This window comes from Saccopteryx bilineata, chromosome 3, assembly GCF_036850765.1.
Source record: "Saccopteryx bilineata isolate mSacBil1 chromosome 3, mSacBil1_pri_phased_curated, whole genome shotgun sequence".
In the NCBI taxonomy this organism is placed as follows: domain Eukaryota; kingdom Metazoa; phylum Chordata; class Mammalia; order Chiroptera; family Emballonuridae; genus Saccopteryx; species Saccopteryx bilineata.
Genome location: NC_089492.1, coordinates 306,503,128 through 306,528,855, shown reverse-complemented (window position 1 = coordinate 306,528,855; position 25,728 = coordinate 306,503,128). Strand labels below are relative to the sequence as shown.

Here is a 25,728-nt window from a genome sequence, read left to right as displayed (position 1 = left end):
ATTCTCCCAAGTGCAGAAAACTTTCCACTCTGCATAACGTCTTAACTTCACAAAATAGAAGGTAAAAATAAAATTGCCTCCAGTCTCTTCGAGGGACATGGGGAATAGGACGAGTAGAAACCAGCAGCCTCACAACTACCATGGAGGTGTGGGGAAGGGCATAGCCTTTAGCAATTCAAGCAAACAGAGGCTGTGGGGAAGACCTTTAGCCTTTTGGCTTAAGTCTTAAACTGCGAGGATCTTTGTCAACTTGCAGTCTCCCGCAGTCCAGCACTAGCAGCACCTCAAAAGGTAGCCATGTGTAACCAAACTAGTTTGCCTATGTAGTCCATAAGTATGATGCTAATGGTGTAAGCCGAAACACTCACGTCTCATTTTTTTAAAGTTTTTATGGGAGTAAGTGTTGTAAACTTGAAAGGTTGTATGTTGAGACTGCCCTAACCTGAGGGCCCCCTCTATAGATTTTAGATAGAGGACAAAGAGAGAAGAGGTAGGGGAGGAGCAAGAAGCATCATTTTGTAGTAGTTGCTTCTCGTATATGCCTTGACCAGGCAACCAGGGTTTTGAACCAGCAAATTCAACATTCCATGTTGACACTTTTTTATTTTTTATTTATTTTTTATTTATTTTTTATTTTTTGTATTTTTCTGAAGCTGGAAACGGGGAGAGACAGTGAGACAGACTCCTGCATGCGCCCGACTGGGATCCACCCGGCACGCCCACCATGGGCGAGGCTCTGCCCACCAGGGGGCGAGGCTCTGCCCCTCCGGGGGCGTCGCTCTGCCACAACCAGAGCCACTCTAGTGCCTGGGGCAGAGGCCAAGGAGCCATCCCCAGCGCCCGGGCCATCTTTGCTCCAATGGAGCCTTGGCTGCGGGAGGGGAGGAGAGAGACAGAGAGGAAGGAGGGGGTGGAGGTGGAGAAGCAAATGGGCGCTTCTCCTATGTGCCTTGGCCGGGAATCGAACCCAGGTCCCCCGCACGCCAGGCCGAGGCTCCACCGCTGAGCCAACTGGCCAGGGCCTAGTTCTTTCTTGATCACTTTATTATACATGCCTTGACTGGGGGGCCCCAGCCAAGCCAGTGGCCCCTTGCTCTAGCCAGCAGCCTTTGGGCTCAAGCCAGCGACCTTGGGGTCATGTCTATGATCCCACGCTCAAGCTTGTGACTCTACACTCAAGCTGATGACCTCAAAGTTTCAAACCTGGATCCTCTATGTTCCAGGTTAACACTATCCACTGCGCCACCACCTGGTCAGGCCAGGTTGACTCTTTATCCACCGGTCAGGCCTCACCTAATTTTTAAAATATGGCCTCTATTAAGCTACTATGGTAAAGTTGAGTAAATGCCATTATACTTCTGATCTCTTTTAATATGAAAATTATGTTCCTAAAATTATTAGTTTATTTCTGGCTGACCTGTGGTGGCGCAGTGGATAAGGCATCAACTTGGAATGCTGAAATCGCCAGTTTGAGACCCTGGATTTCCCTGGTCAAGGAAGATATAGGAGTTGATGCTTCCTGCTCCTCCTCCCACCAATTCTCTCTCCCTCTCTCTCCTCTCTAAAATGAATAAATTTTAAGAAATCTTTTTAAATAAAAAAAAAGAAAATCAGCCTTTAAAAAAATTATTAGTTTATTCCTGACACTAGGGATTACAAATAACATACAGCCTTTATTTGTAAAACTCTTATGATAAGCAGTCTTTTTTCTTTCTTACAGAGATTTTGGAACATTCTTTGATTTATTCACCTCCTGATTTATATGCTATCAAAGTGTGTGTGTGTGTGTGTGTGTGTGTGTATACATATATTTAAGATTGTATTGATTTTAGAGAGAGAGAGGGTATGGGAAAGGAGATGGAAACATCAGCTAGTAGTTGCTTATCCTTTTGTGCTTGGATCTGGCAAGCCCGGGGTTTTCACCAGCAACCTCAGCGTTCCAGGTGGATGTTCTATCCACTGCGCTACCACAGGTTAGGCTCAAGGTATATCCTAACAGAAAGGTTTTGTTGTTGTTGTTGTTTTGTTTTTTCAACGAGAGAGAGGGATAGACAGGGACAGACAGGAACGGAGAGAGATGCGAAGCATCAATCATCAGTTTTTCATTGCCGTTGCGACACCTTAGTTGTACATTGATTGCTTTCTCATATGTGCCTTGACCGCGGGTCTTCAGCAGACTGAGTGACCCCTTGCTCGAGCCAGCGACCTTGGGTCCAAACTGGTGAGCTTTTTGCTCAAGCCAGATGAACCCGCACTCAAGCTAGCGACCTCGGGGTCTCAAACCTGGGTCCTCAGCATCCCAGTCCGACGATCTATCCACTGCACCACCACATAGTCAGGCAACAGAAAGTTTTAAATCCTTCTATAATATGGTCATTATCATTTTTCTGGTTGGTGCTAACTTTTTGTGTGTGTGTGACAGAGACAGATAGGGACAGATAGACGGGAAGGGAGAGAGAAATGAAAAGCATCAATTCTTCATTGCGGCACCTTAGTTGTTCATTGATTGCTTTCTTATACTGTATGTGCCTTAAGAGGGGGCAGTGCTACAGCAGAGCTAGTTACCGCTTGTCAAACCAGCGACCTTGGGCTAAAGCTGGTGAGCTGTGTGCACACCAGATGAGCCTGTGCTCAAGCTGGGGACAGGGCTTTGGGGTTTCAAAGTTGGGTCCTCTGTGTCCCAGTCCAACACTCTATCCACTGCGCCACCACCTGGTCAGGCATGGCTGGTGCTAATTTGAACTTAAACCTCATGTGTATAATTTTTGTTCTCTTTACTCCGTGTTTCTCTGCATACATTTAATAAGACTCCTTTCCTTTTTGCTTGAAGAACACTTACAGTTGCTGTATTACGAGTCTCTTGATGGAGAATTCTGGGTTTTTTTGTTTGTTTGTTTTTTTAATTTTTTTAATTTTTTTTTTTTTATTCATTTTAGAGAAGAAAGGGAGAGACAGAGAGAGAGAGGAGAGACAGAGAGAGAGAAGGGGGGAGGAGCTGGAAGCATCAACTCCCATATGTGCCTTGACCAGGCAAGCCCAGGGTTTCGAACCAGCGACCTCAGCATTTCCAGGTCGACGCTTTATCCACTGCGCCACCACAGGTCAGGCAAGAATTCTGGTTTTGCCTGAAAATACTATTTTGGTTTTATATCAAAAGGATATTTTTGTTTAGTATCTTATATGGATTTATTTGTTTTTTGTTTTTATTTATTTGAGAGAGAGGAAAGGAGAGAAGGAAAGAGAGAAACCTCAATTTGTTGTCCACCGATTTATGTATTCATTGGTTATCTCTTGTGTGTGCCCTGACTGGCAAGCCCGCAGCCGTGGCAACTTGGGAAGATGCTCTCACTGGCTGAGCTACCTGGCTAAGGCTCACGTGGGTTTAGAATTATAATACTCTGTAGAGTATCAAGAAATGGATAGTAATAAAAAGTTAAATAAGCCAGTACATCTTTGCTTTAGCACAGTGTCCTTTAACTTGAAGCCTATGTACTGTGAGACGTAAAAAGACTTTTAAAAAAAAAATGATTTTTTTTAATTGTGCACGTTCTGTCTGTATTTCTACTTTCCTGAATCTTATATACCTGAAGAGTCCCCTGATGCCCAGATGTCATATTTTCCTGTTCTTCCTACCACATCCTTTTTGCAGTCTTACTATTTGCACTTTAACCCTTGGAGTAGTGAGTTTTTTTCATGTGCACTGACCCCCGGGAGTGAGTTGTTGTTGTTGTTTTCCAAACAATGAAATTAGTTCCAGTTTCAGTTTATTAACTTAAAATCATGTTTGTTTGATAACCAATGTATAGAAACACGAAGAACATACATTTGCCTTTTTTTTAATGTTGCCTTACACATATACAGTTGTACTCTGGATAGTCGGGAGGCACGAGGACGGACACAAACATTCATGCTACTCAAAGGGTGTTTTCAGCCTGACCTGTGGGGGTGCAGTGGATGGTGTCCACCTATAATGCGGAAGTCCCCGATTTGAAACCCTGGGCTTGCCCAGTCAAGGCACATATAACAAGCAATCAGTGAACAACTAAAATGAATCAACTATTAGTTGATACTTCTCTCTCTCTCTCTCTCTCTCTCTTCTCTTCCTTTCCCTTCTCTTCTCTCTCTTAAAATCAATGAATAAACATCTTAAAACTATTAAGTAAATAAGTAAATAACTGTAAGGAAGCAGCCCTGCTTTGGCGGTTGAGTAGATAAAGCAGCATCATGGGGTTCAAGGTTGTGGGTTCAATTCCTGGTCAGGACAGACATGAGACACAGTCAATGAGTACACAACTAAATCGGTCAAATAAAAAAAGTTAGGTTTGCATCTCAAATGTTCTGAATGTTGTGTTTCATTGGCCCAGATGGAAAGTCTTCTGGACACTTAATAAAAGTACAGAGATTTTGTGGGGCCCTGATTTAAGGTGAGTGCCCAGCATCAGTGAGAGCGTCTGGGCCCAAAGAGGATGTGCCACTCAGAGTAATCTGCTGTGCAGCCCACAGGTGCTCGCCTCCCAGGAACGGGGATCAAGGAGGAGGAGGAGATTCCTGGGGATGCCCTTGACTAAGAACTCACATTTTTGATGAGAAATGTAATGCTGATCTGGAAGAGCTAGAGCCAGAGCATTTCATCAGCAGCCGTTTCTCCAATTGATAAGAAAATGATCCAGTCCCAGGTGAGTTGGTCTCTTTTATTGTTTCCTTTACTTCTCAATGGATTTGTCTGTTAAAACCAGTGCAGTTGGCCTGACCTGTGGTGGCGCAGTGGATAAAAGCGTCGACCTGGAAATGCTGAGGTCGCCGGTTCGAAACCCTGGGCTTGCCTGGTCAAGGCACATATGGGAGTTGATGCTTCCAGCTCCTCCTCCCCTTCTCTCTATCTCTCCCCTCTCTCTCCCTCTGTCTCTCCCTTTCTTCTCTAAAATGAATAAATAAATAAATAAATAATTTAAAAAAAAAAAAAAAAAACCAGTGCAGTTAAGTGTAAGAGTTTAAATTGAGAATAGCACGATCTGGAGAAATCTGGGCAAGGTCAGTTCAGGAATATATTATTCCTAGGATTCATACTCCGTGTTCATGCTGGAATGTCACATGTGACTGTGCGAGAGCCTGTGTTTTCCCTTAGCTGCCAGTGTGTGTGTGATGTCTCTGACGGCCGGCACAGGGGAGCCGTGGTGAGTTACATGGGAGGGATTGCGATGATCTGTTTCTACTCAGAACACTTCGGCCACCAAATGTGTGAATGTTTTCACACCACCAACCACCAGTTTTCCAGCTCTTCCGGACACCAGTTAAATGTATACAGTTAGGTCTATTTTGACACTAATCACCATGTTACTGTCATACTCCATGAATTTAAGGGCTCAGTTTCACAAGACTGCTCCTCTTCAAGCGCCAAGTTCTGAGTTCCTGGATGCCCATACCTATGACTTGGCTACAAATTGGAGATTCCCGCGACCTCTTCTTTGGGTTGAGTAATGTAAGCAGCTGCTCACTAACTCAGGAAACCCCTCTGTTCACATTTGCTGGTTTATTTTATTCTTTTTTCTTTTTTTTTTTTCATTTTTCTGAAGCTGGAAACGGGGAGAGACAGTCAGACAGACTCCCGCATGCGCCCGACCGGGATCCACCCGGCACGCCCACCAGGGGGCGATGCTCTGCCCATCCTGGGCGTTGCCATGTTGCGACCAGAGCCACTCCAGCGCCTGAGGCAGAGGCCACAGAGCCATCCCCAGCGCCCGGGCCATCTCTGCTCCAATGGAGCCTTGGCTGCGGGAGGGGAAGAGAGAGACAGAGAGGAAAGCGCGGCGGAGGGGTGGAGAAGCAAATGGGCGCTTCTCCTATGTGCCCTGGCCGGGAATCGAACCCGGGTCCTCCGCACGCTAGGCCGACGTGCTGGTTTATTTTAAAGGCTTCTCCTGGGGAACAACAGCTTGACGGAGGAGACACACAGGGCAGGGTGAGAGGGAAAGGACAAGGACCCTCCAGGCCCCTCCAGGCACGCCGCCTGCCCCACCTGCACGTGCTCACCACCTGGAACCTCCAGGAGCCTGTAGTTAGGGTGTTTTATGGAGGTCTCATTCCATAGGTGTGCTGGGTTAAGTCCGAGGTCATTGTTGAATAACTCCGTCTCTAGTCTTCTCCCCTCCCGGAAAGTTCCAACCTTCTAATCACAAGGTCGGTTCCCTTGGCAACCAGCCCCCATTGTGAAGGTATCTCTGAGCCCACCAAGAGTCACTTCATTAGAGTAAACTCAGGTATGTTTGAAAGGGCTGATTATGAACAAGAAAAGACAACCCTCTCACCCCGCTCACTTAGGAAATTTGACGGTTTCAGGAGGTCCTGTGCCACAATCTTGGGCTGAAGACAAATGTGAATATTTCTTATTATATCACATAAGTAACCATGAGGAGAAACCAGACCAGTTCCTTGAGGGGTGGTCATGCTTTATGGCTCATAGGTTTGAAGTTCACATCAGTCTTTATTGGTGCTTCATAGAGATGGTGTGGGGGTGGTGCCCTTAGTCCTTTACTGACCTTCTCATGTTTCCTACAGCTCTTAATCATTTCATCCAATATGGTATCAACCCTCCTAATGATATACATCATACATATGCTTTTGTCTATGTGCATATACATACATATATGTTTATACTTTTAAGAGTTTTTTTTAATTTGCTTCATCATCTAATAATTTTTATGATTTATGCATATTTTATACAGTGTGTTTAATATGTTAGCCACTGAATTTAGTCTGCATTCTTAAATGATCCTAACTTCTAGAATCTTGCATTATTGGTTTGGTATTGACTCAATGGCTCATGGTGAATTTTGGAATGTTTTTATTCTTCTACTTATAGGTAGCGTATATATATAATTTGTTATTAGCAAATAGATATTTGCATCGTGATAGGAAATACGTACTGGCCTCTGACCCTGGTTTCCTAACAAAGACTCTAAAATCCATTGCCATTTCCTAGACGAGAAAAATGTCCTTCGTTCTAATGAGCTGACCTGGGTGGGATCCTGGGTGAGGCTCAGTTACTGGAAAGTGGGAGTTATGATCGGCAGCACTTTTAAGAAGGAGGAAAGGCTGGAAGTGGAGTTGATGCTTATGTATTAACTAATACCCCAAAGTATGCATGTGAAGAGCTTCTGGGTTGCTGAGCATGTGTAGATGCAGCGAGGGTGGTGAGAAGACGGGATAGAAGCTCCGACAGAGGATGGAAGCTCCGTGTTCTTTTGTCCGTACCTTGCCCTGTGCCTCGGGTACTTATCTGTGTTGTGTATCATATCCTTTCATAATAAACTGTTAAACATTAGGAAACTTTCCCTGAGTTCTGTGAGCTGCTCTAGCAAATAAACCAAAACCAAGGAGGTGGTTGCCGCGATCCAGCACTGCTAGTAATTCCATGTCCTGAGTGGAAACAGCACGGAATTAAGAAAATAGCCTTAAAGTAAAAGGATGGGCTCAAGAGGCCTCTGCAATGCTGATAGAACAGAGTGTGCTCAATACCGCTTCCTGGTTTATTTATAGGGCAAAGTAAGGTCATTAGCAAATCAAAGAGATCTCTTATCACATTTCCAAGGCAACCCAAGAATTCTACCAAGTGCAGAAAATCCTCACCACACATAACATTTTTTTTTTTTTTTACAGGGACAGAGAGAGAGTCAGAGGGAGGGATAGACAGGGATAGACAGGACGTAGAGAGATGAGAAGCATCAATCAGTTTTTTGTTGCGACACCTTAGTTGTTCATTGATTGCTCTCTCATATGTGCCTTGACCACGGGCCTTCAGCAGACTGAGTAACCCCTTGCTCGAGCCAGCAACCTTGGGTCCAAGCTGGTGAGCTTTGTTTTTTTTGCTCAAGCCAGATGAGCCCGCACTCAAGCTGGCAACCTGGGGTCTCGAACCTGGGTCTTTCCACATCCCAGTCCAACACTTCATCCAATGCGCCACCGCCTGCCTGGTCAGGCCATAACATCTTTTTTTTTTTTTTTTTTTTTTTTTAGGCCATAACATCTTAACTTTACAAAACAAAAGATAAAAGATACTTGCCTCCTGTCTTTCCACGGGATGAGGGGGGCAGGATGAATATAAACAATCCAGCACCATAGCAAAATAGCCTTTAGCAATTTCACAGAACAAGTTAGGTGGGGAGTTGGGCAGACTGTCAGTTTATTGCCAGTTCCACAAACCTCTGTCCCCCAAAAATCTGAACTGCAAAGACCATGTTGGCTTTCAGTCCCTAACAGGTGGTCCTTGTAACTACTGATCAATATTCAGTTGGAATCCCAGGTAATAGCCTGGTTTTACAACTTGATCTGAAGCAGGGGGGTGGGGGAGGCAGTCTTTTGGGATTCAGCTCTTAACCTGTAGGATCTCACATGATGTCTGGGGCTCTAGTATCATTTTTTTTCTCCCTTTTTTTCTTTTTTTTTTTTCTTCTGCAGATGTAGTCCCCTATTCAATCTGGGCTGCCATGAAGACAGACAGAAAGCTCAGGGATTCTTTCTTTCGCATTCTTGTGCAATCTAGTATCATATTTGAGTTAAAGTGTAGTACTATAGCCACCTGGTTCACATGGAGCTGCTTGTTCTGGGGGAACACCGGAAGTGCGGTGTTGTGTGTGGGTCGTGAAGGACAGGCTCAGGGAAGAAACACAGGAGGGAAGACCTGGGTTTTTCCCTTCGGAGAAAGAAGCCTGAACTGTGTTTCCCTTTTCAGTGCTCAAATATGTAGATTGCTGACATTCTTGTATTAGCAAGGGGATTTAATGCAACATATCAGAGAGACTAATTTGCATTTTCAACATTGTTAAATGAATGGAAAAATTCCCAGTGACAGAGTTTTGCTGGAATTCTGATTCTATCACCATGTATTGAGAAAGAAACCTATTCAATTCGTATATGGCAAAAAAGAAGAGAATCATTTTACTTTTTTTTATGATAAAAAATACATCACTTCACTAAACATGATTATGTTATGACAGGAATACCTGACATTTCATGATGTCACAGTGGACTTCACCTGGGAGGAGTGGCAGCTCCTGGATGCTGATCAGAAGAACCTGTACCGAGAGGTGATGCTGGAGAACTACAGCAACCTGGTGTCAGTGGGTAAGGACAGTTCCCCTGTGTCACTCAGAGGGTGCCCTGTTGGTGGCTTTTTGTTTCTTTTTTTTTTCCGTAGATGAGAGAAGGGTAGATAGTGAAACAGACTCCTGCATGTGCCTCAACCAGGATCCACCCAGTAACCCCCCCCCATGTGGAGCTGCTGCTTGAGTACCAAACTATTTTTAGCACCTGAGGCTGACATGCTTGGACCAACTAAGCTATCCTGAGTGCCCGGGGCCATGTTTGAATCAGTTGATCCACTGGCTGCAGGAGGGGAAGAGGCAGAGAAGGTGGGAGGAGGTAGGGGAGAAGCAGATAGTCACCTCCCCTATAGGCCCTGACCAGGGTTCGAACCTGGGATGCCCATACGTTGGGCCAACACTCTATGCACTGAGCTGCTAGCCAGGGCCACCTTTTTCTTTCTCAGATGCTTAACTCTTTAGAACAGGGGTCCCCAAACTTTTTACACAGGGGGCCAGTTCACTGTCCCTCAGACTGTTGGAGGGCCGCCACATACAGTGCTCCTCTCACTGACCACCAGTGAAAGAGGTGCCCCTTCCGGAAGTACGGGAGGGGCCGGATAAATGGCCTCAGGGGGCCGCATGCGGCCCGTGGGCCATAGTTTGGGGACACCTGCTTTAGAATAACCACAGTTCTCTGAAGAGGTCTTCTCAGATCCTTCTCTTGTCCAAGACAAGAGGTATAATTTCACCTTTTCTGAGAGAAACATCTTTGTATTCCTGATGTGAAACATGTTAATTTCCTAAAATGTAATATTCTGTCTTGAAGGACCCAAGCCCAATTCAGTATGTCTGCGTCTTCTGCAACTTTTCATGAGCAGGGTATCAAGCCAAAAAACCAGACAAGCTCTGCAAGTTGGAACTAGGGAAAGAACTGTGGCCATTACAGGGTGAACTTCAATGTCTAGTCTGTCTAGTTGAGTGGGTGAGAATAAGAAAGGTGGATGGCTAGCAAGTAATTTTGTAGTCAGAGCTGTGACAGTGAATGGGAAACAAACCACCCCTCCACATATGAGAACCCTTTTTCTTTATAGAAATTTAGAGGAAAAAATACCCTTTATTCTCTCATCTAAAATCTCACCTGACCCATTTATTTTATCTAAATATAGTTTTTGTTTGTTTGTTTTGTTTTTGACAGACGGACAGGAAGGGAGAGAGGTGAGAAGCATCAACTTGTAGTAGTGTCACTTTAGTTGTTCACTGATTGCTTCTCATACGTGCCTTTACCAAGGGTCTCCAGCCAAGCCCTGTTCAAGCCAGTGACCTTGGGCTTCAAGCCAGGGACCTCTGGGCTCAAACCAGTGACCATGGGTCATGTCTGATTCCATGGTCAAGCCAGTGACCCTACATTTAAGCTGATGAGGCTGCACTCAAGCCAGCGACCTTAGGATTTCAAACCTGGGTCCTCAATGCCCCAGGTTGATGCTCTCTCTCCACACCGTGCCACCACCTGGTCAGTTTAAATATAGTTTTTCTTTGTGTAGTTTTCTACCTCCTAGGATTCTCAGATCTTCCTCTTTTTTGTCAGTGGTCAAAGGGTCTCTGCCTGTTTCTACCTGTCATTTTCTAAAGTTGTTAGTTTCTCTTTCTGCGCTAGACATTTAAAATTCTATCCATTCTCATATTACCTGGGAAGTTCCCTATATGCTGAGCTCATGAATGCTGGTGGAACAGTGGGTATTCATCCAGGAACTGCACTTTTAGGAGTAAGAATAGCTCTTCGATACGGTGTTTTTTAGCACACAGATGAGGGACGTGAGTCAGCTTACTGGAGTTTTTTAATGTGAGGCTATGGCACGTTTAAAGAGCTAAATAGGGATTCTGTTTGAGGGACATCTAGCAAGTTTGTCTGAATAGAGTGAACTGAGCAAGAGGGAAAATGACATGAGGGAAGAACACGGGGGTGGCAGGCGCCAGTTCTGAGGTACAGGTCACATGCTGCCTGTGGAGGCCAGTGAAGATGAGTTGAGAAACAATAAGGGACTTTCGAGTGAAGTAGTGGCATTATTTGACTAATTTTTAAAATGGACCACTTTGCCTACCACTTTGAAGGGAAGCATCGTGGAAGCGAGTGTACTGTTAATGTTATAATTTGTGACAGTAACATGATTTAAGTTAATGATGAATGGTTAAAGGTGCATAGGAAAGAATCGGGAGTCACATGAAAAGTGCAAAATTGCCTGACCTAACGAGGGAGCCTTTTCTAAGTGTCTAAGAGACAAGAAGCAGAACCAGCAGAGGAGCTCTCCTGCTCGCCTTTAGCAAACCGCCAGGTAGTGGAGATGGTCACCTGTCAGGAAATAGCTTGCTGACTCTGGGAACTGAGGACCTCAGTCCCACAACCACAGGAACTGACTTTTGCTAATAACCAGTGAGCCTGGAAGTGCTTGGTCCCCAGCTTGAGATGAGATCACGGGCCTGGGTGACATCTTCACTCAGTTTGGTGTCCGTAAGAAAAGGACTCAGGTAGGGTGTGCTTGGACTCCTGACCCATAGAAACAGATCATTAATTACTATTGTCTTTTAAAGAAAATGCTGAATTCTTCGGCAGTTGTTTTTGACAATACTTGTTAAAGATTGGCAACCAGGGAAGCTGACCCAGCTTGTGTCTGTAGCTCCCTAACGTCAAGAGATTATAGTATTGGCCAAATGCTCAGTCACACAAAAACAGGCATCCTCCATAAGTCACATTGTTCACATAACCATCTGATATGGCCTGAGACCTTAGGCATAAAAAGACAATCCTGTCACAAAATGTTTCAGGGAATCAGAGGTTATCTTGCAGTAATCGGTCAGGCTCAGTCCTTTGTAGTGGAATAACCCATTGCATGGCCTTAGATGGGAACACAGCCAACAAGAAAAGAATGTTTTGCCAAGGGAATTGTTTTGTGAGTTGAAGGCGGGTCACTGAAACAGGTCTATGTGACTGAAGGCAGTTACTGGGCTTTTCTCAGTAAAACATTCTCATAAGATTTCTGTACCTTCCAAGGTTATCCCTTGAGATAAAGAAATAAATGTTGGCCTGACCTGTGGTGATGCAGTGGATAAAGTGTCGACCTGGAAATGCTGAGGTCGCCGGTTCGAAACCCTGGGCTTGCCTGGTCAAGGCACATATGGGAGTTGATGCTTCCAGCTCCTCCCCCCCTTCTTTCTCTCTGTCTCTCCTCTCTCCTTCTCCTCTCTAAAATGAATAAATAAAAAAATAAAAGAAATAAATGTTGTGGGAACCATAGAAGCAATAGCAATTAATGCTTTTTGATATTATATTGTTATTAAGCTATCATGCAGGTGTACTCCATGTATCTTTAAGTAAAAGTTATGCTTGATGTTATGCCAATTTCTCAGTAAACAAGCTTTTTGAAATCTTGTGAATAAAAATAGGACACAGCGCAAACTCAGCGCCATTTGCCTGAGTGAGTGGTGGTCCTTTGCTAGTCCACGATGCTTTCGTCTGCTGATCTCTCTCTCTGTGCCCCCGACTTAGGACAACAGTCCTTTTCATAGAATGTGCAGGGATAGTATGGTCCATGCCTGCTGAGTTATGACTTTACTGTATGTCATGGATTTCTCTTTATGTAGAAACACAGAAGATTATGTTCTAGCCAGATCATGAGTTGGGGTGTTGATTACAGAAAGAAGCTTTTGATTAAATTGGAGATAGTGTTCTGGGAGGGTTAGGGTGTCGGCAGAATGAAGAAAATGGCACGTGGTTGGAATACGATAACCCTCCTCAGTCTGCTACACTTCCCTGGAAATCAGATGCTGAGGGTCCACACCCGTTCTCACCACGTATTTGATCTGTCCACCTGGCTCTGCAAGTGCACCTGATCACACTGCTCAGTGTTTGGTGCTCTTTGGTTCCCTTGCTGAATTGAAAAGTTCTACATGTGTCTTCATTCTTTATTCTACGTGTTTCAAAACAGTCTCATTTAGTACTCTTTCTTTGAAAAATAGGCATATATTTATAGGATCCACATTGGTATTTTCAGATGAAACCTTTTTAAAGATGTATATATTTAGCAGTTTCTTCATGTTTGTACTTGGATATGTAATAAATGCCTTAGAGTTTGTTTCACAATGCACTCTCAATTACCCCCATTCTGGACTTCAGTAATCGTCCTACCCAGTGGCTCAAACCAGATAATTCTTTTTTTTTTTTTAACAGAGACAGAGAGAGAGAGAGATTCAGAGAGAGGGATAGATAGGGACAGCCAGACAGAGATGAGAAGCATCAATCATTAGTTTTTCGTTGCGACACTTTAGTTAGTCATTGATTGCTTTCTTGTATATTCCTTGACCATGGGCCTTCAGCAGACCGAGTAACCCCTTGCTCAAGCCAGCGACCTTGGGTCCAAGCTGGTGAGTTGCTCAAACCAGATGAGCCTGCGCTCAAGGTGGCAGTCTCGGGGACTTGAACCTGGGTCCTCCGCATCCCAGTCCGACGTTCTGTCCACTGCGCCACTGCCTGGTCAGGCCCAGATAATTCTTGTGGTAAACTTTGAGTCCTCACTTTCATTAGCCTCTCATACTTAGGCTTTACAAGATAACGACCTTTGGGTCCTGACCTGTGGTGGCGCAGTGGATAAAGTGTCAACCTGGAAACGATGAGGTTGCCGGTTCAAAACCCTGGGCTTCCCTGGTCAAGGCACATATGGGAGTTGATGCTTCCTGCTCCTCCCCTCCCTCCCCCCTCTATAATGAATAAATAAAATCTTTAAAAAAAAAAAAAAAGGCCCTGGCCAGTGCCTCAGTGGTAGAGCATCGGCCTGGCGTGCAGGAGTCCCAGGTTCGATTCCCAGCCCCCATCTGCTTCTCCACCCCTCCACCTCTCCTTCCTCTCTGTCTCTCTCTTCCCCTCCCGCAGCCAAGGCTCCATTGGAGCAAAGTTTGCCCAGGTGCTGGGGATGGCTCTGTGGCCTCTGCCTCAGGCTCTAGAGTGGCTCTGATTACAGCAGAGCGACGCCCCAAGATGGGTAGAGCATCGCCCCCTGGTGGGCATGCTGGGTGGATCCCGGTCAGGGGCACATGCGGGAGTCTGTCTGACTGCCTCCCGTTTCCAACTTTGGAAAAATTAAAAAAAAAAAAAGAAAGGATAGCGACCTTTGGGCTGAAGCTCGCTAACTTTCCGATGGTGTGGAGGATCCCCCACTGAAGTCAGCAACTCTGCATCTGATGAGTCTACACTCCAAGCCAGAGACCTAGGGGTTTCAAACCTTAGTGTTCCAGGTCAATGCTTTATCTACTATAACACCACCGATCAGGCAATCAATAAACAGTTTTTAAAAATTAAAAGAAATAGCCTCTCCGGTGGTGGCACAGTGGATAGAGCTTTGACCTTTGACACTGAGGTCCCAGGTTCGAAACCCCAAGGTCACTGGCTTGAGCATGGGCTCACCAGCTTGAGTGTGAGATCATGATGTGGTTCCATGATCACTGGCTAAGCCCACAGGTGGCTGGCTTGGAGCCCAAGGTCTCTGGCTTGAGCCCAGGGTGGCTGGCTTGAGCAAGATGTCATAGGCTCAGCGGGAGCACCCAACACCACCATCAAGGCACATATGAAAAAGCAATCAATAAACAACTAAAGTGCCGAACTACAACTGGATTCTTTTATATCTCTCCCTTGCTGTCTTTCTCGCTAAAAAAAAGAAAAAAAAAAAAAAGAAAGGCACTCCTTTCAGCAGCACAGACACTAAAAAAAAGGTCTAACATATGGTGGCACAGTGGATAAAGCACCAACCTGGAACACTGAGGTCGCTAGTTCAAAACCCCTAGCTTGCCACGTCAAGGCACATACAAGAACCAACTACATGTTGATGCTTCCTGTTCCTTTCCCCATTTTTTTTCTCTAAATATCAATTAAAAAATCTTTTAAAAAAAATTTTTTGAAACAAGCTAACTTATAAAGATATTTTATAGAGCTTTAATTTCTATGTCCTGCTTCCCTTCCCAAAGGTCAATGTGTGGAGCTGGATGTGCATTTTAATCAATTGATATTTCTGGTGACTAGCTCCATCCTGAGGCTGTGTAGAAACCCTGTGTTAAGTCATTTAATTAGTGTAAATTCATGTGTTATTGAAAGGATTCTTTTAATGTATAACAAAATAGTTTTACCACTTATGAAATAACAAGGTTTTACAAGATTGCAGTCAAGAACTGTGGATGAAGAGCAAATAGATTTCCTCTATAACACTTTGGATTGTCACTGTTTAGTTATATCACATAAAGTTTTTTGTAAATCAGGTTTACTTCAAACTATGAGAAATTACAGAATGATTCACTCTTTTTTTTTTTCCTAGAACTCAGGACAGTTGATGATCCTCTGTATTGTCACTTGCAAGGTCGAAGCATTCAGAAAAATGTGGAACGGTATTGTGAACATAATATGCTTGCAAACATGGTTAATCAAAATGAAGGTTATTTCTTATTAAAGGAAAACTGTGATATGTTTGAGATATGTGAAAAACCTTTCAAATCGAATTTAAGATTTGAAAACCAAAACAGAAACATTAACTTAAATAACTCAGTTGAATTCAATGTAGATGGGACATCCAATCTGCATGGTTACCATGAACAATTTTACAGTGAAATTTCATTGCCTTTTAGTACCAAAGCCATAAATGATAAGTACCAGATCATTCAGCAACAGAGAACTCAAAACAAAGAAAAACCGCACATATGCATTGAATGTGGGAAAGCCTTCATCAAAAAATATCTGCTTATTTCTCATCTACGAACTCATACAGGAGAGAAACCTTATGAATGCAACCTGTGTGAGAAGACCTTTCGTACAAAGTCTAATCTCCATAAACATCAGAAAACTCATACAGGAGAGAAACCTTACATATGCAGTGAATGTGGGAAAGGCTTCATCGAGAAGAGTCGTCTTATTGCTCATCATCGAACTCATACAGGAGAGAAACCCTATGTATGCAGCGAATGTGGAAAAGGCTTCACCAGGAAGACTGAGCTTACTGTACACCAGAGAACTCATACTTCAGAGTATCCATACATGTGCAGTGAATGTGGAAAAGGCTTCTCAAGGAAGGCCTCCCTCATCGTACATCAGCGAACTCACACTGGAGAGAAACCCTATGTATGTAATGAGTGTGAGAAAGGCTTCACCAACAAGAGCCATCTCATCAGACATCAGCGAAAACATACAGGAGAGAAGCCTTATGTATGTGGTGTGTGTGGAAAAAGCTTCACTATGAAGTATCACCTGACTGTACATCAGGGAACTCATATTTTAGAGAAACCATATGTGTGCAATGAGTGTGGGAAAGGCTTTACTGTAAAGAGTGGTCTGATTGTACATCAGCGAACTCACACAGGAGAGAAGCCCTGTGTATGTAATGCATGTGGAAAAGCCTTCAGCCTGAAGAAGTATCTCACTGTTCATCAAAGAACTCATACTCCAGAGAAACGCTACATATGCAATGAATGTGGGAAAGCCTTTTTCACAAATTGTTGCCTCACTGTACATCGGCGAACTCATACAGGAGAGAAACCCTATATATGTAGTGAGTGTGGGAAAGCCTTCCCCAGAAAATCTAGACTCAACGAACATTACAGACTTCATATAGGACTGAAGCAGTATGACTTCACAAATGGTGATAAAAGCTTCCTCAATACATATCAGTTCAATATATATCAGAAAATGCAGATGGCAAAGAAACGTTACATATGTAGTGAATGTGGGAAAGCATTTATCCAGAAGTCTCACCTTATTTGTCATCAGCGAATTCATACAGGCGAGAAACCTTATGAATGCAGTTTATGTGGGAAGACATTCCGTACAAAGTCTCACCTCAATAAACATCAGAAAATTCACACTGTAGAAGAAACCGTATATATACATTGACTATGAAAAAGGCTCCTTTGAGCAGAGCTGTCTTATTGCACTTCATTGAACTCATACTGGAGAGAAACTTTTTATATGCAGTGAATGTGCAAAAGGCTTCACCCTGAAAAATTATCTCAGTATACATTAGAGAACTCATACTTCAGAGAATCTGCATATGTGTAGTGAGTGTGGGAAAGGCTTAACAAAATGCAGACTCACTGTGCAAGGGCAGATTGATACTGCAGAGAACCCTATGTGTGTAATGAGTGTGGGAAAGGCTTCATCAAGAAGAACCTTCTAAATTAAAAAAAAAAAAAACCTTCTCATCAGACATCAGCAAATACATATAGGAGAAATGCCCTATGTGTGTAATATGTAGAAAAGGCTTTACCATGAAGACTGTTCTTACTTTACATCAGTTAATTCATAATATAGAGAATCTGTATATATGCAAGAAATTTGCAAAGGCTTCACTGTGAAGAGTGCTTTTGGTTGACATCAACAAACTCGTACTACAGAGAAGCTGTACAGACTCAGTGAATGTTGTGAAGGCTCTAGGAAGAATACATGCCTCGTACATTAGAGATTTCACTCAGGAAAGACTTCATTTGCATGTAGTGAATGTGGAAAATTCTCACTGAGCAAAAATCTTATTACCCATCACAGCGTTCACATGGGAGAGAAACCCTATGTATGTAATGAATGCAGATTCACTACACAGCCAGAACTCACTGTTGATCAAAGAAAACATACAGGAGAGAGACCATGTGGGTGCAGCAGTGGTGGGAAAACTTGCTGTCTCCTCTAGAATGAAACCATATATTAATTTCATAAGTATTACAATGTATTTGGATGTTTATAAGTAGCATTAAGTGATTTATAAAGTTATATAAATATGAGTTTTATAGCTCCTAATTTAGCAATAAGTTTAAAATCACAGAAACTGAAACTTTCTAAAGATTATAAAATATACTTCAGGTAGCTGCTCCTAAATGTAAAACTTTACCTAGTCACAGTTCATTATCAAGTAGCAGAAAATGAAATTGTTATGCTGTTAACCACAGGATTTTATTTTATATTCACTATTAGCATGGGCACATTCTTGTTTGTTTTTTGTATATAGTTTTAAGAGTCTTTGACGACACATGTAGTTTCTTGTAACCAACACCTTAGTAGAAATTCACAAGTTTTTATTATCACAAACTTTCTCATGCTCCCCCTTCATCGTTGTATTCTCTCCCTGTCCCTACCCCTTGGCTTCGTAGGTCTTTTTGTATCTTTAATTTTGTCATTTATAGGGTATTTAAAAAGGGAGCCATTAAGCATATAACTTTTCAGATTGGCTGTTTGACCTGTTAAATACAGAAAATACATACATACTGGTCTGTGGCCCTGGTACCTGTCACAGAGCTCCTGAAAGCTTTGAAGTTCCTAAGTGATAACAGCACTGGGAGCATCTTTTGTTCTATCGAGACGACTCTGGTTAGGAAGTTTCAGTTCACCTACTCTTCCAGAGAGGGCTGAGGGACTGGAAATAGAATTTAATAATAAATCATGCCTCCTTGAGGAAGGTTCTGTGAGTGTCCAGAGTGGAGAGGGCTCAAAGAGCTTGGAGGTGGTGACAGCATGGAAGTATGGGGAGGGCCACACACTCCAGCTTCATGGGGATAAAAGCTCCTGTGCTTGGTACTTCCCAGAGTCTATCTCTTTGTCTACATTTGTAGACTTTTTGATATCTTTAAGTAAACAAGCACTGGCTTCCTTGAGTTCTGTGATATGAGCTGATGTAGCAGATTAACAACTGGAGGAGTGTGTGGGAATGTCAATTTGTACCCACGAATGTCAATTTGTACCCACGTCGGAAGGTGAAGGTAACATGGAGACCAACTCCATCTGATTGGCTTTTGAAATGGGCTGTGAGCAGTTTGTGGTACTGGGTCTTTCTTAACCTGTGGTATCGGACACAATTGTGTTACAATAAGGTAAATTCTAGGACATTCAGCTGGTGGGGGGGAGGAATTCCTCCTTTCTATACATACACATTGTAGGTGACCAAGAGTGTTGTGGGTGTGAAAGAAAAAGAGAAACAGGAAGAATACTGAATTGTAGGTTTTTCCAAAGCAGACCTTAAGTGAATTCAACCTAATATCCAGCCCAAAGCTCTCTGTTCTCTGCCTTGTGGACATCAGACCTCATGGAAAGTGGCTGCACCCTGGGTGTTTAGTTTAACAACTCAAGAACCAGTAGACTTTCTTTTTTGCCCAAAGTGATTGATATGCATCCCATGCCAATTTGTCCTTGGATAGGTTCTGGCCTCTGTAGACAGGTTTTAGCTCTCCGCTGTGACTCCTCTTGCCAAGAGAGGAAGACGCCGGGTAGCCCATAAGACATTTCTGTTTCCTCCCACCTGGCAGCGCCATAGCAACCATATGGCCACTCCCATCCAACACTGCGGAATATGCTTCATGAGGTCATAGGACCGGTGCAAGGTCAGAAGTCAGGCTTCTAGAAATGACCAAGAGACCTGGCCACACACTCCTGGCTCTTTGGCATCCCTGTCGACAGCCGAGGAGGGACTTGAGGGCCGAGCACTGAATTAGAAGTTTGGTTCAAAGCTTCTCTATTTGGCAGCTTCCAGTGGTGTCTTCAGAGGCTCTCGGTCTGGTGAGACTGATTCTGTGTGGATCTATGTGTGGGTCCTGTGGGGTCTGTGATTCAGGAATGTGTGTGAATGTCTGTCTTTGGGGGCTTTATTTGGTTTCAGACATTGAAGGATCTGGGCGTTAGTGTGAGGCTTTTGGTTAAGGCTTAGTGAGAAGAGATTAACTGAAGGTCTAATGGTCTGTGTTTATATCAACTCTGCTAGGCTCAGTGATGGATAAGTGTGGTGGGTGTGTAGCAGTGAACGCTGCCTGTCATGTAGGTTAGAGATTAACATAATCTAATATAAATCAGGGAGGAGTGTCAATGGTCAAGGGTTTCTGTGGTAAATTTCAGATGGAATAAAGGTTGCTGTATGGGAAGTGCAGGGTTCATCTCAATTTGAGGATTTAGGACTGGAAGTTTTGAGACCCATAAGCCCCAGGCTAGTAGGGGTTTTGACATGTTGGACATATTTATTTTCCAACTTACAAGTCCATGTGCTTTCTTAAGGTTACTTTAAAAATTTGTCTACTAGATCATTTGACATTCCTTTTAGGCATGTTTGGCTCCAGTAAATTCTTATAAAAAATTTTATCTCTGGGCCCTGGCCAGCTTGCGCAGTGGATAGAGTGTTAGCTTGGCATATCGACGTCCCGGTTGTGATTCCCGATCAGGGTACACAAGAGAAACAACCATCTGCTTCTCTTTCTCTCCCCCTTCTCACCCTCTTTCCCTCTCACAGACTGGCTCAGTTGGTTCAAACGTCAGCCCTGGGCACTGGGGATAGCTTGGTTGGTTTGAGCGTCAGCTTCAGGTGCTGAGGGTAGCTTGTTTGATTTGACCATCGACCCCAGATGGGGACCACCAGGTGGATCTTGATCAGGGTGCATGCAAGAGTCTGTCTCACTATCTCCCCTTCTCTCACTTAAAAAAATAATTGCCTCTGGCTTTGGCGGGTTATCTAGTTTGTTAGAGCATTGTCCTAAAATGAGGAGGTTGTAGGTTCAATCCCTGGTTTGGGCACTTAAGAAAAGCAACCAATAAATGCACAATAAGCAGAATAACAAATGAATAATTCTCTCTTTCTCTCTCCCTCTCTCTGTCTCTCTAAATTCAATTTTTAAAAAGGTTTGTTTCTTTAAAAAAAAAATTCTTTTATGTCCACTGTTCTGTCTTCACAAATTAAGAGTATTTTACAGTGATAAAATGGTATGTCTACAAGTAAAATAGGATTTTGTACATCTTTCAGGTAAGTTTATTATTGGACATTTCTTGTCAAGTTTGTTGGACACAAGTAAAAACCATTTTCCTAAATTCTACTTATTATTGAGATCATTTCATGTAAAAAAACAATTTTTTAGACTACCTTTCTAAAAATTAAAATCGTATATAAACATGCATTGAAGTATCTTCCAACACAGCTGTAATTTTTTTGCATTGTCTCATCAAATAAGAGTTCCTGTTACTCCACCTTATCACCAATATTTCATATTTTATGTGTTTTTATTTCAGCAATTCTAATAGCTGGGTACTTGTATCAGTCACATCGCAGTGTAAATTCTAAGTCCCTAATAACAAATGATGTTGACCATATTTTCCTATATTTATTAGCCATCTGCTTATCTTTGCAAGAGTGTCTGTTCAAGGTCTTTGTTTATTTTAAAAATTGCTGATTTTTAGACTGGTGCTGGCGCCTTGGATTGAGCGTTGAAACAGAACTCTGAGATTGCTGATTGGAAACTCCGAGGTCGCTGGCTTGAGTGTGGGCTCCTCAGCTTTAGCGCAAGCTCACCAGGTCAAGGGTGGGGCCACAGGCTTGAGCGTGGGAACGTCCACAGGATCACAAAGGTCACTAGCTTCAGCCCAATCATCACAGGCTTGAACAAGGGGTTGCTGGCTTGGCTTGAGCCTGAAGTTTGATCTCTGGTCAAGGCATGTATGAGAAGCAATCAGTGCACAACTAGAGGGAAGCTATTATGAGCTGAAGCTTCTCACGCTCTCTCCCACCTCCCCACCATCCCTCGCTCAACCTCTCTATCAAAACAGAAAAGGAGGAAATGCTGGCTTTTAGGAATTCTGTGTTCTGTATACTAGTCTCTTACAGGTAACGGCTTGAGCAATTTGTGGAGATTCCATTAACTTAGGTATTTATTTCTGCATATAAACCTCGAACTGTTTCAGTATTATTTGTTGGAAAGTGTACCCTTTCTCCATTGAAGCCTTTGTACTTTTGTGAAACAGTTGAGAGTACTTGATTTTCATGGGCCTTTTTGAGGAATCTTTATTCTATTCCATTTATCTGTATGTTTATCCTTTCACAAATATCAATATCAATACTACATATAAGTGTTTAAATCTGTTGCTGTGACCCCTGTGTGATGGTTCTTTTGGTCAGAATTGTTTTTGCTATTTTCAGGCAAAAACCTGAAACCTGCAAACATTACCTTTGCCAGCAGATCATCATTGTCATTTTTTACCCCTAGTTATGTTGTGATGTGTAAGTGACTGTGATTCTGAGGTATTTTGTTCAAAATGGATTGCTTCTGTTAAATGAGGGAAACTTAGGCAAACCCTAAAGATGGATTAATGTACAAAATACCTAATCAGTACTCCTCAGAATAATTTAGATTGTAATGAAAAAGGACCTAGAAATGGTCATGGAACAAAAAAAAAAAAAAAACACCCCGAAAACAAGCATGATGTCTAAAGGCAATATTATATTTTGGGTTGAATCCTTAAACAATAAAAGAGATGGTAGTTGAAAATTTTATGATATCCAAGGAGAATCTGTAATATTGCTACGTGTCATACAAATGTTAATTGATCAGTTTGACAAATGTACAATGATTATATAAAATTTTCACAGGACAGTGATTCAAATGAAAGTATATGTATGAAAACTGTTCATAGTAGTAGTATCTTGTGACTTTTATGTAAATAAATTTTCTCAAAATTAAAAGTTAATTAAAATTTGGTCTAATCTACTACATCAACTATATCTTAATAAAACTGGGAACACCAGGTATAATCTAATTTTATTTTAATTTCTTATTAACATTTCCTTATAAAGTGTTTATATCAGTATGTAATTAATATTCAGCGGCTATAATAATATCATGGATAAACTAGTAAAATGGTAACTAGAATCATATGAAATGTATGCCTTAAAGTGGGATATACTTGAAAAACAAAATTGAGTATGTTCAGTTATTCTCTCATCCAAATTCTTAATATTTTTTATGATTTGTTGGTACCTTTCTTATATGTTCAGATGTCTCCATTTACTTTTAATCCTAGGTAGTTTGTAATTTTGCAGTTTTACTTGGTGTCTTTTTTAAAATATTCATACCTGTCTGACCAGACAGTGGTGCAGTGGATAGAGCATCAACCTGGGATGCTGAGGTCCCAGGTTCGAAACCTCAAGGTCACTGGCTTGAGGATGGGATCATTGACATGATCACAAGGCTGCTGACTTGAACAAGGGGTCACTGGCTCAGCTGGAGCCACCTTTACCCTCTTTCAAGGCACGTGCGAGAAGCAATCAGTGAACAAAAGTGACACAACTATGAGTTGATGCTTCTTGTTTCTCTCACTGTCATATATATATATTCTCACACTGTATACATTTTATACAATAGAAATTCATTTTAACAGCTTTTTCGCCATTATTTACACATAACATTTACATAGTAATTGTACAATTTACTGACATTTAGTAATTTCTGAGTTGTACCATCATCATCACAATGCAGTTCATAGAAAATGTCATGACTTCTCCCTGACCAGGCGGTGGCGCAGTGGATAGAGCATCGGACTAGGAGGCGGAGGGCCCAAGTTTGAGACCCCGAGTTCGCCAGCTTGAGCGCGGGCTCATCTGGCTTGAGCAAAAAACTCAACAAACAAACAAAAAAAAAACTCAACAGCTTGGACCCAAGGTCGCTGGCTCGAGCAAGAGGTTACTCAATCTGCTGAAGGCCCGCAGTCAAGGCACATACGAGAAAGCAATCAATGAACAACTAAGGTGTCGCAACGAAAAACTGATGATTGATTGATGCTTCTCATCTCTCTCCATTCCTGTCTGTCTTTCCCTGTCTATCTCTCTGACTCTCTCTCTGTCTCTAAAAAAATGAAGAAAATGTCATGACCTCATACATAAAGTAATTGGATGGATGATTTCTTACTGAGTTTTGTGAATTCTTTATATATTTTGAATATGGGTCCTTCATCAGATGTGTAATGGGGATATTTGCTCCCATTCTCTGCCTCCACTCTATATTTTCTTAAGTACTGTTCTTAGAAGTATAAGCATTTAATTATTTTTCCTGAAGTTAGAAGCGAAGAGGCAGACTTACGCACGCACCCGACCAGGATCCACCCAGCATGCCCACCAGGGGGCGATGCCCTGTCCATCTGGGGCATTGCTCCGCTGTGGCCAGAGTCATCCTAGTGCCTGAGGGGGAGGCCATGGAGCCATCCTCAGCGCCCGGGCCAACTTTGCTCCAATGGAGCCCTGGCTGCAGGAGGGGAAGAGAGATGTAGAGAGAAAAGAGAGGGGGAAGGGTGGAGAAGCAGATGGGCGCTTCTCCTGTGTGCCCTGGCCAGGAATGGATCCAGGGACTTTCACACGCTGGGCCGATGCTCTATCGCTGAGCCAACTAGCCAGGGCTACATTTAAATTTTTAATTAAGTCCAATTATTTTTTCTTTTATGGCTCATTTTTTACTGTCTTTTTTTTAGAATTCTGGCTAACTCAAATTTCAGGAAAATTATCTTCTGTTTGCTGCTTTTAGTTAACTTCTGTTTATGGTTGGTGTTAAGTATCTCAATTTATTTTTCTGCAGGTAAATATACAATTAATTATCCCAGCATCTTTTGTTGAAAATCCTTACCCCATTGGCTTATCTTGGTTCCTAGTTCAAAAATCAATAAACCTGCCTGACCTGTGGTGGCGCAGTGGATAAAGCGTTGACCTGGAAATGCTGAGGTTGCCTTTTCGAAACCCTGGGCTTGCCCGGTCAAGGCACATATGGGAGTTGATGCTTCCAGCTCCTCCCCCCTTCTCTCTCTCTTTCTCTCCTCTCTCTCTCTCTGTCTCTCCCTCTCCTCTCTAAAATGAATAAATAAAAAAATTTTTTAAAAAAATCAATAAGCCTTTTTAAATAGTTGTGCCTTTCTCATTGACCTTATTGGCCTCACTTTTTTTTTTTTTTTTTTTTTTTTTTTTTTTTCCATTTTTCTGAAGCTGGAAACAGGGAGAGACAGACAGACTCCCGCATGCGCCCGACCGGGATCCACCCGGCATGCCCACCAGGGGCGACACTCTGCCCACCAGGGGGCGATGCTCTGCCCATCCTGGGCGTCGCCATGTTGCGACCAGAGCCACTCTAGCGCCTGAGGCAGAGGCCACAGAGCCATCCCCAGCGCCCGGGCCATCTTTGCTCCAATGGAGCCTTGGCTGCGGGAGGGGAAGAGAGACAGAGAGGAAAGCGCGGCGGAGGGGTGGAGAAGCAAATGGGCGCTTCTCCTGTGTGCCCTGGCCGGGAATCGAACCCGGGTCCTCCGCACGCTAGGCCGACGCTCTACCGCTGAGCCAACCGGCCAGGGCTTAATGGCCTTTTTTAAGGCCGCTGTCCCAGTGACAACTTCAATTCATACCAGCCGTTCTTTTCCCCCGGTTGATGATGGCCAGTCTCACACTGGACCACTTTCTCAAAATCTTACTCTGTTCTCAAAACCACTTCCTGCAAGAAATTTTTTACCAGAAGCTTCCTATTCATGTCCATTTATCAATATATGACTTTTTCTCTTGCAGGATTTTATTTTCTGCTGATACAGTGATAACTTGAGCTCTGACCATTTGTAAACTTTTTTTTTTTTTAGAAATTAAATTTAAAGGGGTGACATGAAAACTTTTTTTTTTTTTTGTATTTTTCTGAAGCTGGAAACGGGGAGAGACAGACAGAGTCCCGCATGTGCCCGACCGGGTTCCACCCGGCACGCCCACCAGGGGGCGATGCTCTGCCCCTCTGGGTGCTTCCACTTTGAAGCGTGTGCAGAACGAACTAAGATGCCCACCATAAAGGGTGGATACCAGGCTGAGATAGA

General features: G+C 43.1%; 1 protein-coding gene and 1 pseudogene across 1 annotated transcript in view; one reads left to right on the top strand and one right to left on the bottom strand.

Moving 5' to 3' along the window:
- LOC136332034 (zinc finger protein 615-like) overlaps positions 1–22,644 on the top strand; it is a 28,057-nt gene extending 5,413 nt beyond the window's left edge. The window contains exons 3-5 of the mRNA XM_066271268.1: positions 4,497–4,676; positions 8,994–9,120; positions 15,434–22,644. Of these exons, the coding sequence (XP_066127365.1) occupies positions 4,662–4,676; positions 8,994–9,120; positions 15,434–16,998 (1,707 nt within the window). The 5' untranslated portion in view covers positions 4,497–4,661 and the 3' untranslated portion in view covers positions 16,999–22,644. The remainder of the gene's footprint in view (positions 1–4,496; positions 4,677–8,993; positions 9,121–15,433) is intronic.
- LOC136332839 (small nucleolar RNA SNORA31) lies at positions 8,453–8,534 on the bottom strand (annotated as a pseudogene).
- Positions 22,645–25,728: the final 3,084 nt, after the last annotated feature.